Raw genomic sequence first — 17757 nt, 5'->3', positions numbered from 1 at the left:
ACCACCAGGACCCACCAAGAACCAGATCATTGGAGTAATCCTTTAATTACATGGCACATCGTGTGACCACAGCCAGGCTGTCCAATAAGTAGAGCTCCAGGGGTATCTGCTCAGGTAAGGCGCCCCGCTGTTCTCCACCTCACACCTTGTGATAAGTAGGGCGTTCATGACGTGTCTCCACCCTGACATAAATCTATGTCTGTCAGTAATGAGGATCTGCGTACGTAACTAAAAATAATACAAGAGGACAGAAGAGGAATTTTACTCCTTTATAGCTCTGGTGAAGGTACTATAGAGGGCAGAGCCATGTCACAGCTCTGATGAAGGTACTATATAGGGCGGAGCCATGCCACAGCTCTGATGAAGGTGCTATAGAAGGCGGATCTATGTCACAGCTCTGCTGAAGGTACTATAGAGGGCGGAGCCATGTCACAGCTCTGATGAAGGTACTATATAGGAGGCGGAGCCATGTCACAGCTTTGATGAAGGTGCTATAGAGGGCGGAGCCATTTCACAGCTCTGATAAAGGTACTATAGAGGGCGGAGCCATGTCACAGCTCTGATGAAGGTACTATAGAGGGCGGAGCCCTGTCACAGCTCTGATGAAGGTACTATAGAGGGCGGATCCATGTCACAGCACTGATGAAGGTACTATAGAGGGCGGAGCCATGTCACAGCTCTGATGAAGGTACTATAGAGGGCAGAGCCATGTCACAGCTCTAATGAGGGTACTATAGAGAGCGGATCCATGTCACAGCACTGATGAAGGTAATATAGAGGGCGGAGCCGTGTCACATAACTGATGAAGGTACTATAGAGGGCGGAGCCGTGTCACAGCTCTGATGAAGGTACTATAGAGGGCGGAGCTGTGTCACAGCACTGATGAAGGTACTATAGAGGGCGGAGCCGTGTCACAGCACTGATGAAGGTACTATAGAGGGCGGAGCCGTGTCACAGCTCTGATGAAGGTACTATAGAGGGCGGAGCCCTGTCACAGCTCTAATAAAGGTACTGTAGAGGGCGGATCCATGTCACAGCACTGATGAAGGTACTATAGAGGGCGGAGCCGTGTCACAGCACTGATGAAGGTACTATAGAGGGCGGAGCCATGTCACAGCACTGATGAAGGTACTATAGAGGGCGGAGCCATGTCACAGCTCTAATAAGGGTACTATAGAGGGCGGAGCCATGTCACAGCTCTAATGAGGGTACTATAGAGGGCGGATCCATGTCACAGCACTGATGAAGGTACTATAGAGGGCGGAGCCGTGTCACATAACTGATGAAGGTACTATAGAGGGCGGAGCCGTGTCACAGCACTGATGAAGGTACTATAGAGGGCGGAGCCGTGTCACAGCTCTGATGAAGGTACTATATAGGGCGGAGCCATGCCACAGCTCTGATGAAGGTGCTATAGAAGGCGGATCTATGTCACAGCTCTGCTGAAGGTACTATAGAGGGCGGAGCCATGTCACAGCTCTGATGAAGAAACTATATAGGGGCGGAGCCATGTCACAGCTTTGATGAAGGTGCTATAGAGGGCGGAGCCGTGTCACAGCACTGATGAAGGTACTATAGAGGGCGGAGCCGTGTCACAGCTCTGATGAAGGTACTATATAGGGGGCGGAGCCATGTCACAGCACTGATGAAGGTACTATAGAGAGTGGAGCCCTGTTATAGCTCTGATGAAGTTACTATAGAGGGCAGAGCCTTGTCACAGCTCTGATGAATGTATTACAGAGGTAGGGACCATTGGACAACTCTAATGAAGGTACTATAGAGGGCGGAGCCCTGTTATAGCTCTGATGAAAATACTATAGAGCGTGGAACTGTCTCACAAGTCGTCTCCCTTTCATGTAGAAATGTATGACTCCTGGCAGATATGATGGCTTATAACAAGAAATGACAGGCAGATGACATTGCTATGGTATAAGATCCTTTTATTAATAATAAATGATCTCACAATATCGTCCTCACAGTCTGAATCTTATGACCCACTGGGGATCAGATCCGTCCATCCAATCCCAATCCGACATCCAGTTCCTGCACTGAGGCTCCTCCCATTCCTGACACCATGCAGCGCTCATGTGTACGACAGAAGATTGATGTCATAGCAGCCATCCACCTGGAGAGAGAACAATAGGAGGAATGAGATTCATTTCACTGTGGAGAGTTATGACACTGCTCACCTACCCCACTGTGTATACCACCACTGATGACCACCACAGTCACATGACTTCTGCCACTGGGACCTGGAGAATGCCCACAACAGTTCTGCTATGGGACTGTTTATTCAACAATTGGACAAAACAAAAAAGTATCAGATTTATATATGTCAAAACAAGGCTTTATTTCAGAGATAGACACGCCCTGTGTATACATTTTTGGGGGGCGTGTTGCAGTGGCGGATCTACCAGAGTCGCAAAGGTCACACTTGCGACCGGGGCCCTGGCGTTACGCCACTTTGGGGGGCTCCAGTGAGGTTGTTGGGAATCATTCAGCTACTGGGCTTCACCCTTCCCACGGTGCACACAGGAGAAGAGGGGCAGGAGAAGAAGGAGCAGATCACTCTCTCTTCTCCCATCAGTGTGAGGGAGGAGGGAGGGGGAAGTGTCAGTGCAGGTTCTGGGCTGTATGAGGGAGTCCTGCTGTGGAGGCACTGATAGGCAGCGCTGATAGGCGGCACTGATGAGCACCGATAGGCGGCACTGATGGGGCGGCACTGATGAGCACTGATGGGGCAGCACTGATGGGGCTGCACTGATGAGCACTGATGGGGTTGCACTGATGAGCACTGATGGGGCTGCACTGATGAGCACTAATGGGGCTGCACTGATGAGCACTAATGGGGCTGCACTGATGAGCACTAATGGGGCTGCACTGATGGGGCTGCACTGATGAGCACTGATGGGGCTGCATTGATGAGCACTGATGGGGCTGCACTGATGAGCACTGATGGGGCTGCATTGATGAGCACTGATGGGGCTACATTGATGAGCACTGATGGGGCTGCATTGATGAGCACTGATGGGGCTGCATTGATGAGCACTGATGGGGCTGCATTGATGAGCACTGATGGGGCTGCATTGATGAGCACTGATGGGGCTGCATTGATGAGCACTGATGGGGCTGCATTGATGAGCACTGATGGGGCTGCATGGATGAGCACTGATGGGGCTGCATGGATGAGCACTGATGGGGCTGCATGGATGAGCACTGATGGGGCTGCATTGATAAGCACTGATGGGGCTGCATTGATAAGCACTGATGGGGCTGCATTGATAAGCACTGATAGGTGGCATTGATGATCAGTGCCCTGATTATCAGTGTACACTATGTACTGACAGTCTTGCCAGTTAACGGCTCTTCTTTACTCACACAGACACAACGCAGGAGGAAAAGAATACCGATAACCGGCAAGGTTGTTTACATGTGATCAGCTGATCACATGGTAAAGAGCCACTGTGATTGGCCCCCAGCAGTCACAGAGCGCACTGGATGCATGCCCCAGGGAGCATGCTAGAGGCAGAGTTCTGCGCAGATGTCCATGGATGTCCTCCCAGAACAGGAAGCCTGGGGCTCGGATGAAGGAGGGGGGGGCTCTAAATGTTCTAGTTACGCCTTTGGCATGATGCACATCCAATGTCCACAATCTACAACTTCTCCACTATTGCTCACGGATGGAGAAAATATATGGAGTTCCCCAAAAAGGCTCCCCAGCTGCAGGATGTCCAGCCAACCGTTCCTGCAAATGAGGTTGGTTGTCAAAGACACACCCCCTGGTGTCAGGTTCCCCCCACTGAATTACAAGACTCCAGGACAGAAGCAAACTGCACATGTGCCTGCTGACTAGTTTGATTTGCTGTCCAGAGACTCCGACATTATCTGTCATTATCTGTGTTGGCTGGCCCCACTTTACCACTGACATCACAGGGCAGAGGGGCCCCTGCGGAGAAGATATGGGCCCCCCTCTGGCAGGTCACACTCCCATCTATAGAGAGACTTCCACTGTATGTGAAGCTAATGGAGTGGTTTTGAATTTATGGGCTAAAGGGGGCCTCAAATGTGGCCCCTGACACCACCAAAGGGCCACGCATAATGTTCAATATACAGTATGTAATGCTTAAGAGGACTGTCAGACTGCAAACTTAATAGAGGAGATGAGGGTCGGGTCAGCGAGTAAAGACAGGATACATTGTTGGGGGGGGGGGGGATATGCGACAGAGGACAATACGAAACTGGGAAGATGTTGCATGAGGCTAGTAGGGATCAGTGCTATTACCCTAATCAATGTTCCCACTACAGACTGCTGGGGTCCAAGGGCCGCAGATCACATACCAAATTGCCGCACGAGGCCCTCGGGGCCACAGGTTGGGCACCAGGGAGCTAAGGACTGCCATTATTATAGTCTGGCCTCCACCTCTTTGTTGTGTGCAGCCACATCCCCTCTATGGTCAGAGACCCTCCTTCCACATCGCACATTACCCCTCTCTGGTCAGGACACACCCCTTTCCCTTCTCTGAAATAAGTTAATGTGTGGATGCTTAAGATGAGGGGTGTGTCTAATGAAGGGGCGGTCTGTGATGAGGGGCATGGCTGTGATGATGGGTGTGGCCGTTACTCAGCTCTGCAAGCACAGAGCGCTGGAAGGAGAAGGCCAGGAAGCAGAATTTTCCCTGTGATAAAAAAAAGAATATTCCAGACACTCACATCGAACCTGCCAACACTCGCTGCGTTCTGATTGGACCGCATCACTTCCGTTAGCACCCACATCTGCTGCAGCTCGCTGGACACGCGGTTGGGATCAGGAAGGCCCTGGCACATGAAAGACATGGAGGTCAGATATATGTGATATCCACTGCTGGGCGGAGAGACTACCAACATCACATTATACAGAGATTCATTCATCCCTCCACCTACACCTGTTATATCAGTGATTGATAGCTGCTGGAAAAACTGAACCATTTAAAAAAGTATCTCAAAGAGCTGTTCTTGAGTTTTCTTTCACTCTTCAACCTTTTTTGAAGAGTTGAAGAGTGGAAGGGTTAGACCCCCCCCATCATATTTACATAGTTGGCAGTGTCCTTGGTGGGAAGATTTAACCTCTCGTCATACCTCTATGCCACCAATTTAAGGGGGTTCAGAACCCAAATCTGCTTCCTTGTGCCTAGGTGTCCTAGCCAGATCAGACAAAATACACCAGTGTCCAGACAAATCTCCTCCATCAATGGTCTTTCCCCATAGAAAGGGAACTTTGCCAAGTAATTAACATCTTCCCAACACTGACTGGGGTATCATCAGCTGTCCACTCAACCCCCCCCCCCACCTTCCCATAAGGTGGGCAGAGCAGTCTTGGTTGGGTGTCGTGTGGAGGAGAAGGGAAACATTTCCAATTGTCACCAGGACAGGAAGTGAAGGAAAATCTCAACAATGGGATGCAGATGTCAAACAAAAAACCCAAAAGGGGTTCTAACAATTGTCCACCCCATCCAAACCTAACCTGTGCCAACATGAAGGGCTCCCCCTATCCCTAAACAGGAGCAATCAGAACACACAGAGTTTGGAGGAGAAACCCCATGGAGAGAGGGGGACACAGCCAGGAACTATAGAGGGCACTACTGGAGACCAAATATGAAGCCAGAAAAAGGCACCATCCTTGCTCCTTCTATAACTAAAATCACCCTTTTCTGTGTACTGACTCTCGGGGGGTGCATTTATAAAACAGGTTTCACAGCTATTCGTCCTGTGAAAATGCATGCACAGTTTGCTCTGTTCAAATGACATGGGGCTAGCACGATACGAGCCGGCGCGTTTCGTCCTGTAAGACGTTGGAGGACGAACTGCGTCAGATCGTATCGTGCTAGCCCAATGGTATTGTGCTTTCTACATCTCCTTGTGATCACATCGTTTTACAGTGCCTGTACTCATCTATATTGATGTAAGTGTTCTATTTTACTCAATAAACCTATATATATAAAGGATTTTATGCTATGTGGCGACTTCTTTCTTTTATAACTTGTAGAGCCTAACATCTTTGGCGCTGAGATGGAGTTGCTGTTTATCCCTCATGTCGGTTCCTGTGAAGTGACTACTTTCCCAGTTTACACGCCTGTTTGACTCCTTGCTGCTGGCAGGGGGTCCACATGATTTGGTAAGAGTACCTAATTATCTTTTTTGGTGGTGGCTGCACAGTGGATGGTGAATTCTCTTCATGGTGGTTTTTCCTTACGGATGCAGACTAGATCTATTTCTACCATCTTGGAACTGTCCTCAATCTAGGAGTCATTCCTATTTTCTACGATCTGTCAAGTTTTTTCTCTTTTGAATTAAGATTGATGGACACTGTGATATCATTTGTTTGTACTATGTACATGCTCATATATTTATTTAATGTCTATGCAGGTATAAGTCATTATCCTTGTATATTTGATACATTCTTATGCCCCGTACACACGGTCGGACTTTGTTCGGACATTCCGACAACAAAATCCTAGGATTTTTTCCGACGGATGTTGGCTCAAACTTGTCTTGCATACACACGGTCACACAAAGTTGTCGGAAAATCCGATCGTTCTGAACGTGGTGACGTAAAACACGTACGTCTGGACTATAAACGGGGCAGTGGCCAATAGCTTTCATCTCTTTATTTATTCTGAGGTTGCGTGGCACTTTGTCCGTCGGATTTGTGTACACACGATCGGAATTTCCGACAACGGATTTTGTTGTCGGAAAATTTTATATCCTGCTCTCAAACTTTGTGTGTCGGAAAATCCGATGGAAAATGTGTGATGGAGCCTACACACGGTCGGAATTTCTGACAACAAGGTCCTATCACACATTTTCCGTCGGAAAATCCGACCGTGTGTACGGGGCATTAGTGTTGCACCTACACTTTAATTGTTTGTATATTTTCACATCATTTTTTAGCGCTGCACTTTATTATTTTTTATTTAGTAAAAGAGGCATGGCAAGTTTTTTGACGTTGTCATTTATTATCAGTTTTTTCTTTTTTCCTTTACATTTTTTTCGTGTTTTTTACAATTTATTTTTAACACTATGTGACCAGAGCAATACAGTGTTACCATATTAACATTGTACTACTCTACGAAAGTGATCAGGGTCTTTTTGTTTGTTTTTTTTACACATTATGATTGCTTATACCAGTGAATTTCTCTGTTACAAGCAACCAATTTTACTGAATGAAATTGATTAAAGAGGAGTTCCGCTCCTCCCCCCCAAACAAAAAAATGTAAAGTCAGCAGTTACACATACTGTAGCTGCTGACTCTTAATATTAGGGCACTTACCTGTCCTGGAATCCAGCGATGTTGGCACCCCAGCCAATGTTTCCATTGGCTCTCGGGTGCTGGTTTCCTATTGCGCATGCGCATAGCGCACTGCACTTTCTGAATGGGGAAGGAGGAGACGGGCCGAACTTCTGAGTGATCGCACCGCAATCTGTGGGGACAGGTACCTGTCAAAAACATGTAGCCCCCCTCCCAAAAGGTGCCAGATGTGGCACCGGAGGGGGGGGGGGGGGGGAGTCAGATAAGTGGAGCTTCCACTTTTGGGTGTAACTCCGCTTTAATTAAGTGTGTATTGTTGTGATCAGCTGTGATTGGCCACAGCTAATTACATGGTACAGATGGGCTCTGATTGGCCCTGTCTGTACCATGTGATCGCTGTGACCAAGCACAGCTAGCAACACAAAATTGAACACAATGAATGACATGAAATTAAGCCATCTATTGTTTACAATTGTCATGTGATCTGCTGTGATTGGTCACAGCAATCACATGGTACCAGTAGTGGCCCTGTACAGTGATCGACAGCTGTCACAGCCAGTGAAAGATCGCACCACATTAATTTGACAATAGACTGGGCAGCAGGCGCTCACCTTGTTCAGGCTCCGGAGTTGCTCCTTCGGGGGGAGATGATTCAGCCACCAGGAAAACCCTTTCTGGAGACTCTGCAGGACAAAAAAAAAATGGAAACAGATCAGGTGTGTCATCATCTCACGGCCTTCTGTCATGATACAGACAAAGAAAGGCGTCAATTTGTACTGAATATATTTTTGCATTTTTAGATACAATACATTTCAGACACTAATACTAATCTGCATGCAATCTGATTGGCTGTCCTGCTGAGCCAGTTGAGCACCAATGCTGCACAACCAGGACATACCAGTTTACATCTGCATGGAGCTCAAAATGCGTACTATCAGAAGGAATCAGATCCATCTCTCTGCAATTACCATTTTAGATTTTACTGTAGATGAAACAAAAACCCCTCTGATATTACATAAGGACAAAACAGTTAGGGCAGTTTGGAGGGTGAAGGTGACAGCTGGATCTCCTCCCTTAAAGTCAGTGAATGCAGAACAGTCCCAAGAAAACCGAAGTGACATCAGAGATGTGAAATGCATCCACCGGGGACAAGGCGGGGGAAGGGGGTGGAGCCACATTAGCCAAACATTCGCAGACCTGGAGCGTACTGTACCTGTTGGCCGGACGGATTGATCTGCAGATCTTCAATGGTGAATGTCGTCCAGACCGGGGATGGCTGGCGCAGGATGAGACGGATGGAGCTGACATGGTCCGTAGCGCAGAGCATCTGTTGGGAGAGAACAGACTCAGTGAACACATTCATTTATAAGTGGAGGACAGAGAAGGCTCCAAGGCTGCAGACAGCAATATCACCCAGCAATATCACCCAACTCCCTGGGGCCAGAGACAGCCCCATGGCTGTAGCCAACAATATGACCCAGCTCCCTGATTTCAGTGATGGCTCCAAGGCTGCGGACAATAATGCCACCCGGCTTACCTGATACTTTCATTTAAATGTGGAGGGCAATGACGGCCCCAATGCTGCAGACAACCCAGCTCCCTGATGCCAGAGACAGCCCCAAGGCTGCAGACAGTAATAGTACACAACTTACCTAACACCTCACCTTAAAAGTGGAGGACAGGGACTTACCCAAGGCTGAAGACGACAATGTCACCCAACATCCCTGATACCTTCATTTATGAGTGAAGGACAGAGATGGCCCCCAAGGCCGCAAGTAACATTGTTAGCCAGCCCCCTGGTATCAGAGACAACTCTAAAGCCCAGTACACACGATCGGATTTTCCGACAACAAAGCCGTGGATTTTTTTTCGGAAGGATGTTGGCTCCAACTTGTCTTGCATACACACGGTCACACAAATTCCGAACGTGAGAACACGGTGACGTACGACGAACCAAGAAAAAAAGAAGTTCAATAGCCAGTGCGGCTCCCTCTGCCTGATTCCGAGCATGCATGAACTTTTGTGCGACGGACTTGTGTACACACGATCAGAAATTCCGGCAACAAGTTTTGTTGTCGGAAAATTTGAGAACCTGCTCTCAAACATTTGTGTGCAGAAATTCTGACAACAAACATTCGATGGAGCGTACACACGGTCGGACTTTCCGACAACAAGCTCACATCCAACATTTGTTGTCGGAAAATCCGATCGTGGGTATGGGGCATAAGGCTGCAGAAAATAATGTCACCCGGCTCCCTGATGCCATAGACAGCTCCAAGGCTGCAGGCAATAATGCCACCCGGCTTACTTGATACTTTCATTTCAATGTAGAGGACAGAGATGGCTCCAAGGTCACAGGCAACAATGTTACCCGGCTCCCTAGGTTTAAAAACAACTCCAAGGCTGCAGACAATAACGTCACCCAGCTCCTTGGTGTCAGAGATGGTTCCAAGGCTGCAGGCAATAATGCCACGCGGCTTACTTGATAGTTTAAAATATGAGTGGACAGAAACGGCCCCAAGGCTGCAGACAACAATGTCACCCCCAATCCCTGGTGCCTGAGATGGCTCCAAGGCTGCAGGCAACAATGTTACTCAGCCCCCCTAGGTTTAAAAACAACTCCAAGGCTGCAGACAACAATGTCACCCGGCTTACTTGATAGTTTCATTTAAATGTGGAGGACAGAGACGGCCCCAAGACTGCAGACAACAATGTAACCCAACTCACCTGATACCTTCATTTATGAGTGGAGGACCGAAACAGCCCCAAGGCTGCAGACAACAATGTCACGCAGCTCCCGGTGCCAGAGATGGCTCCAAGGCTGCAGGCAATAATGCCACCCAGCTTACCTGATACTTTCATTTAAATATAGAGGACAGAGACGGCCCCAACGCTGCAGGCAACAATGCTACCCAGCTCTCTAGTGTAAGAGACCGCTCCAAGGCTGAAAACAATAATGCCACCCACCTACCGGATAGCTTCTTTTAAATGTGGAAGACAGGGACCTACCCAAGGCTGCAGACAACAATGTCACCCAACTTACCTGATACCATAACTTATGAGTGGAGGACAGAAACGGCCCCAAGGCTGCAAACAATAATACCACCCACCTACCTGATAGCTTCTGTTAAATGTGGAGGACAGAGACAGGGGTGGACTGATAACTCATGGGGCCCCCGGGCAATAGGAGATTATGGGGCCCCCGGGCAATCAGAGATTATGGGGCCACACAGTATACACACACACATTATACACATACATGTACACACAGTATACACAGACAGATGTAAAAAAAAAAAACACAGATTTATACATACTGTCCCTGGTTTTACTGAGGCTGGCAACCCTGATGGGGCCCCCTAGTGGCCCAGGGCCTCGGGCAGTGCCCGAGTGGCTCAATGGTCAGTCCGCCCCTGGACAGAGACCTATCCAAGGCTGCAGGCAACAATGTCACCCAGCTCCCTGGTGTCAGAGACCGCAACAAGGCTGCAGACAATAATGCCACCCACTTACCTGATAGCTTATTTTAAATATGGAGGACAGAGACCTACCCAAGGCTGCAGACAACAATGCTACCCGACTTACCTGATACCATCATTTGTGAGTGGAGGACAGAAACGGCTCCAAGGCTGCAGACAACAATGTCACCCAGCTCTCTGGTGTCAGAGATGACTCCAAGGCTGCAGGCAACAATGCCACCCGGCTTACTTGATAGTTTCATTTGAATGTGGAGGACAGAGACGGCCCCAAAACTGCAGACAACAATGTAACCCAACTCACCTGATACCTTCATTTATGAGTGGTGGACAGAAATGGCCCCAAGGCTGCAGACAACAATGTCACCCAGCTCTCTGCTGTCAGAGATGGCTTCAAGGCTGCAGGCAATAATGCCACCCAGTTTACCTGATGCTTTCATTTAAATGTGGAGGATAGAGATGAAACCACGACTGCAGACAACAATGTCTCCCAGCTCCCTGGTGTCAAAGACAGCCCCAAGGCTGCAGGCAACATTGTCACCGTTGTCATGTATTCTCTTCTTCTTCAGGGGCTGTTGCCCTTCCGACACCCAAACCAGGACAAAGACTATAGCCGGAGTCCCACTTTAGGGCACACGGAAGGTCTCTGGTCTCCCCCTCCCCCAGACCTGTGATCTCCGCCCTCACCTGGGGAGCGTGGAGGGAGACGTAGTCCTGGGAGCCGTCCTCGGTGTGGGGGTTCGCCATCAGCCGCAGGTCCCTGACGCACGTCCGCCATCTTCTATTTTTGGGGTCGGATTTCTTCCTCTGCTGGATCCTCACCGTCAGGAAGGCCGTGTAGGAATTCTTAAAGGAGATCTCCTGCGGGAGAGACGGGGGGGGGGGGGGGGTGACATCGGCATGGACCCAGAATTGGAAGAACAGTTTTGGGCGGAGCCGGCTTCACCGGAGATTTCTAAAAGTCGCCATTCCAGGCGGCGGAGTCACAGGTGAGACTTACCTGGACGGTCTGAGGTTTCTGGAGGGTGACGTCGATGACGTAGACGCCGGGGCGGCCCAGCTCCGACTTCCCATCCCCCACCTGGAGCGGGACCGGGGCTTTCACCGTACACGGAGCTGAATCCTGAGCCATGACACCTAGGAGGGGGGAAGGGGGTCAGAAATTAAAGGGGCACTCCACCTACAAATTAGATTTCGGCTGGTAGGGCTTCTCCTATGTGAGAGGTGAGCAGAGGAGGACTGTGAGAGGTCCTCCAATCAACTGTGAGGGAGAAGGAGACTGCTGTGTTCATGAAAAAAGCTGACGTCTGGGTGGTGCTGGCCTCTTATAAGGAATAGGGCGACATGTGGGGCTCATCCACCGACTCACCTCATTCATTCCTCGTTTGCCCTTATCCAACATGGCGGCGGCCCCTTCACCCCTAATCTCTGCACTACGCCAGCCCACATCCAATATGGCCGACAGGAGGTCACCTGATCCGGCGTCTTTTCGTTTCCGTGGAGATGGGAGAGCAGCTTGCAGAAGTGCTGGTCACATGATCGAGCATGGAGCCCCGCCCACAGGCAGGTGCTAGACGGAACTGGGCGCTACGGGAGTAGGCGGGGCCAGAGTCTTTCAGTGTCTGTCATGGCGGCAGCTCAGGTGAGAGGTCGGGGGTGTGAGGAGGGACTACAACTCCCAGCATGGCCGGGGGGAGGGGAGGATGTGTCCTGGGGGTATAACCTTTCTTCCATGTAGCGCTTTGTTATTGTTATCTGCAGCCTTGTCTGTGACAGACCCCCATAGAGAGCAACTGACAGGCTGTGTGCTCCCTGCTGACTGATAGGGGGGAGGGGATCTCCTCTATAACACCTGACATGGGGGGGAGGGGGACCCCAAATACTGCAGAATGTGACTGCACTACAGTATAGGGGGGCGACACTCAGAGACCCCTCCTCTCCGCATACAGTGCCCCGCCCCCACCAAATATTCTTTCCCCTCCTCCTCCAATCAGCTACTCTCCAATCCTCCTGCCCCCCTCTTCCCTTCCCCCCCACCCATCCATCCTCCCATCTTCTTTCCCCTCCCACTAGTACTCTCTACCCTTCTTCCCCCTCCCCCAGGAACTCTCTACCCTTCTTCCCCCTCCCCCAGGTACTCTCTATCCCTCTCCCCCCCCCAGGTACTCTCTACCTTTGTTCCCCCCCCCCCCCGGTACTCTCTACCTTTGTTCCCCCTCCCCCAGGTACTCTCTACCTTTGTTCCCCCTCCCCCAGGTACTCTCTACCTTTGTTCCCCCTCCCCCCAGGTACTCTCTACCTTTGTTCCCCCTCCCCCCAGGGACTCTCTACCTTTGTTCCCCCTCCCCCAGGGACTCTCTACCCTTCTTCCCCCTCCCCCAGGGACTCTCTACCCTTCTTCCCCCTCCCCCAGGGACTCTCTATCCCTCCCCCCCAGGTACTCTCTATCCCTCCCCCCCCAGGTACTCTCTATCCCTCCCCCCCCAGGTACTCTCTATCCCCTCCCCCCCCAGGTACTCTCTATCCCCTCCCCCCCCAGGTACTCTCTATCCCTCCCCCCCAGGTACTCTCTACCCCTCCCCCCCCAGGTACTCTCTACCCCTCCCCCCCCAGGTACTCTCTACCCCTCCCCCCAGGTACTCTCTATCCCTCCCCCCCCAGGTACTCTCTATCCCTCCCCCCCAGGTACTCTCTATCCCTCTCCCCCCCCCAGGTACTCTCTACCTTTGTTCCCCCTCCCCCAGGTACTCTCTACCTTTGTTCCCCCTCCCCCAGGTACTCTCTACCTTTGTTCCCCCTCCCCCAGGTACTCTCTACCCTTGTTCCCCCTCCCCCAGGTACACTCTACCCTTGTTCCCCCTCCCCCAGGTACACTCTACCCTTGTTCCCCCTCCCCCAGGTACACTCTACCCTTGTTCCCCCTCCCCCAGGTACTCTCTACCCCTCTTCCCCCTCCCCCAGGTACTCTCTACCCCTCTTCCCCCTCCCCCAGGAACTCTCTACCCTTCTTCCCCCTCCCCCAGGAACTCTCTACCCTTCTTCCCCCTCCCCCAGGGACTCTCTACCCTTCTTCCCCCTCCCCCAGGGACTCTCTACCCTTCTTCCCCCTCCCCCAGGGACTCTCTACCCTTCTTCCCCCTCCCCCAGGGACTCTCTACCCTTCTTCCCCCTCCCCCAGGGACTCTCTACCCTTCTTCCCCCTCCCCCAGGGACTCTCTACCCTTCTTCCCCCTCCCCCAGGGACTCTCTACCCTTCTTCCCCCTCCCCCAGGTACTCTCTATCCCTCTCCCCCCCCAGGTACTCTTTATCCCTCTCCCCCCCCCAGGTACTCTTTATCCCTCTCCCCCCCCAGGTACTCTCTATCCCTCTCCCCCCCCAGGTACTCTCTATCCCTCTCCCCCCCAGGTACTCTCTATCCCTCTCCCCCCCAGGTACTCCCTATCCCTCTCCCCCCCAGGTACTCTCTATCCCTCTCCCCCCCCAGGTACTCTCTATCCCTCTCCCCCCCCCCAGGTACTCTCTATCCCTCTCCCCCCCCCCCAGGTACTCTCTATCCCTCTCCCCCCCCCCAGGTACTCTCTATCCCTCTCCCCCCCCAGGTACTCTCTATCTCTCTCCCCCCCCAGGTACTCTCTATCCCTCTCCCCCCCCCCAGGTACTCTCTATCCCTCTCCCCCCCCCAGGTACTCTCTATCCCTCTCCCCCCCCCCCAGGTACTCTCTATCCCTCTCCCCCCCAGGTACTCTCTACCTTTGTTCCCCCTCCCCCAGGTACTCTCTACCTTTGTTCCTCCTCCCCCAGGTACTCTCTACCTTTGTTCCCCCTCCCCCAGGTACTCTCTACCTTTGTTCCCCCTCCCTCAGGTACTCTCTACCTTTGTTCCCCCTCCCCCAGGGACTCTCTACCCTTCTTCCCCCCCCCCCCCCCGGTACTCTCTATCCCTCCCCCCCCCAGGTACTCTCTATCCCTCCCCCCCCCCGATACTCTCTATCCCTCTTCCCTCCCCCAGGTACTCTCTACCCTTGTTCCCCCTCCCCCAGGTACTCTCTACCCTTGTTCCCCCTCCCCCAGGTACTCTCTACCCTTGTTCCCCCTCCCCCAGGTACTCTCTACCCTTGTTCCCCCTCCCCCAGGTACTCTCTACCCTTGTTCCCCCTCCCCCAGGTACTCTCTACCCTTGTTCCCCCTCCCCCAGGTACTCTCTACCCTTGTTCCCCCTCCCCCAGGTACTCTCTACCCTTGTTCCCCCTCCCCCAGGTACTCTCTACCCTTGTTCCCCCTCCCCCAGGTACTCTCTACCCTTGTTCCCCCTCCCCCAGGTACTCTCTACCCTTGTTCCCCCTCCCCCAGGTACTCTCTACCTTTGTTCCTCCTCCCCCAGGTACTCTCTACCTTTGTTCCTCCTCCCCCAGGTACTCTCTACCTTTGTTCCCCCTCCCTCAGGTACTCTCTACCTTTGTTCCCCCTCCCCCAGGGACTCTCTACCCTTCTTCCCCCCCCCCCAGGTACTCTCTATCCCTCCCCCCCCCCAGGTACTCTCTATCCCTCTTCCCTCCCCCAGGTACTCTCTACCCTTGTTCCCCCTCCCCCAGGTACTCTCTACCCTTGTTCCCCCTCCCCCAGGTACTCTCTACCCTTGTTCCCCCTCCCCCAGGTACTCTCTACCCTTGTTCCCCCTCCCCCAGGTACTCTCTACCCTTGTTCCCCCTCCCCCAGGTACTCTCTACCCTTGTTCCCCCTCCCCCAGGTACTCTCTACCCTTGTTCCCCCTCCCCCAGGTACTCTCTACCCTTGTTCCCCCTCCCCCAGGTACTCTCTACCCTTGTTCCCCCTCCCCCAGGTACTCTCTACCCTTGTTCCCCCTCCCCCAGGTACTCTCTACCCTTGTTCCCCCTCCCCCAGGTACTCTCTACCCTTGTTCCCCCTCCCCCAGGTACTCTCTACCCTTGTTCCCCCTCCCCCAGGTACTCTCTACCCTTGTTCCCCCTCCCCCAGGTACTCTCTACCCTTGTTCCCCCTCCCCCAGGTACTCTCTACCCTTGTTCCCCCTCCCCCAGGTACTCTCTACCCTTGTTCCCCCTCCCCCAGGTACTCTCTACCCTTGTTCCCCCTCCCCCAGGTACTCTCTACCCTTGTTCCCCCTCCCCCAGGTACTCTCTACCCTTGTTCCCCCTCCCCCAGGTACTCTCTACCCTTGTTCCCCCTCCCCCAGGTACTCTCTACCCTTGTTCCCCCTCCCCGGTACACTCTACTCTTCTTGCCCCTCCCCCAGGTACTCTCTACTCTTCTTGCCCCTCCTCCAGGGACTCTCTACCCTTCTTCCCTCTTCCCCCTCCCCCAGGGACTCTCTACCCCTCTTCCCCCTCCCCCAGGGACTCTCTATCTCTCCCCCTCCCCCAGGGACTCTCTACCCCTCTTCCCCCTCCCCCAGGGACTCTCTATCTCTCCCCCCCCAGGTACTGTCTATCCCTCTCCCCCCCCCCCCCCAGGTACTCTCTACCCTTCTTCCCCCTCCCCCAGGGACTCTCTACCCTTCTTCCCCCTCCCCCAGGGACTCTCTGCCCCTCTTCCCCCATATTCTTTCCCTCCTTCCCTCATGTATACTTTTTCCTCTCTCCTATCCCCAAGTGCTCTCTTTAATATGCCCTCACCCCCCCCCTTTTACATTCTCTCCCTCCCCCTGTACACACCCCTCTCCCCCCCCCCCCAGGTACTCTCTATCCCTCTCCCCCCCCAGGTACTCTCTATCCCTCTCCCCCCCCCCAGGTACTCTCTATCCCTCTCCCCCCCCCCCAGGTACTCTCTATCCCTCTCCCCACCAGGTACTCTCTACCTTTGTTCCCCCTCCCCCAGGTACTCTCTACCTTTGTTCCTCCTCCCCCAGGTACTCTCTACCTTTGTTCCTCCTCCCCCCAGGTACTCTCTACCTTTGTTCCCCCTCCCTCAGGTACCCTCTACCTTTGTTCCCCCTCCCCCAGGGACTCTCTATCCCTCCCCCCCCAGGTACTCTCTATCCCTCTCCCCCCCCCCCCCAGGTACTCTCTATCCCTCTCCCCACCCCCCAGGTACTCTCTATCCCTCTCCCCTCCCCCAGGTACTCTCTATCCCTCTCCCCTCCCCCAGGTACTCTCTATCCCTCTCCCCTCCCCCAGGTACTCTCTACCCTTGTTCCCCCTCCCCCAGGTACTCTCTACCCTTGTTCCCCCTCCCCCAGGTACTCTCTACCCTTGTTCCCCCTCCCCCAGGTACTCTCTACCCTTGTTCCCCCTCCCCCAGGTACTCTCTACCCTTGTTCCCCCTCCCCCAGGTACTCTCTACCCTTGTTCCCCCTCCCCCAGGTACTCTCTACCCTTGTTCCCCCTCCCCCAGGTACTCTCTACCCTTGTTCCCCCTCCCCCAGGTACTCTCTACCCTTGTTCCCCCTCCCCCAGGTACTCTCTACCCTTGTTCCCCCTCCCCCAGGTACTCTCTACCCTTGTTCCCCCTCCCCGGTACACTCTACTCTTCTTGCCCCTCCCCCAGGTACTCTCTACTCTTCTTGCCCCTCCTCCAGGGACTCTCTACCCTTCTTCCCTCTTCCCCCTCCCCCAGGGACTCTCTACCCCTCTTCCCCCTCCCCCAGGGACTCTCTATCTCTCCCCCCCCCCAGGTACTGTCTATCCCTCTCCCCCCCCCCCCCAGGTACTCTCTACCCTTCTTCCCCCTCCCCCAGGGACTCTCTACCCTTCTTCCCCCTCCCCCAGGGACTCTCTGCCCCTCTTCCCCCATATTCTTTCCCTCCTTCCCTCATGTATACTTTTTCCTCTCTCCTATCCCCAAGTGCTCTCTTTAATATGCCCTCACCCCCCCCCCCCCCCCTTTTACATTCTCTCCCTCCCCCTGTATACACTTCTCCTTCCCCTTGTGCCTGCACTGGCCCCCTAGCACCCTGTTTTCCTGCCTCTAGGGGGTTTGGAGAACAGCGGTCCATTGGACGCTCCGTCCCGGAGTCAGGT

The 17757-nt window shown here is 53.0% G+C and overlaps 2 protein-coding genes across 2 annotated transcripts in view; one reads left to right on the top strand and one right to left on the bottom strand.

Annotated features, from left to right (window-relative positions):
- Positions 1 to 1923: 1923 nt before the first annotated feature.
- Positions 1924 to 12277, bottom strand: NICN1 (nicolin 1, tubulin polyglutamylase complex subunit). The gene is made up of 7 exons (XM_073591696.1): positions 12131 to 12277; positions 11762 to 11898; positions 11449 to 11622; positions 8499 to 8612; positions 7897 to 7968; positions 4711 to 4815; positions 1924 to 2125 (listed from the first exon to the last, which is right to left on the bottom strand). The coding sequence occupies exons 2-7, from the start codon at positions 11891 to 11893 to the stop codon at positions 2084 to 2086; spliced, it is 639 nt and encodes a 212-aa protein (XP_073447797.1). The 5' UTR covers positions 11894 to 11898; positions 12131 to 12277; the 3' UTR covers positions 1924 to 2083.
- Positions 12242 to 17757, top strand: part of APEH (acylaminoacyl-peptide hydrolase) — a 30764-nt gene continuing 25248 nt past the window's right edge. Inside the window, exon 1 of the mRNA XM_073591694.1 lies at positions 12242 to 12403. Coding sequence (XP_073447795.1) covers positions 12389 to 12403 — 15 coding nt within the window. The 5' untranslated portion in view covers positions 12242 to 12388. The remainder of the gene's footprint in view (positions 12404 to 17757) is intronic.

Source organism: Aquarana catesbeiana, linkage group LG07 (assembly GCF_042186555.1).
Source record: "Aquarana catesbeiana isolate 2022-GZ linkage group LG07, ASM4218655v1, whole genome shotgun sequence".
Taxonomy (NCBI): domain Eukaryota; kingdom Metazoa; phylum Chordata; class Amphibia; order Anura; family Ranidae; genus Aquarana; species Aquarana catesbeiana.
This window is presented reverse-complemented; position numbering and strand designations above follow the sequence as displayed.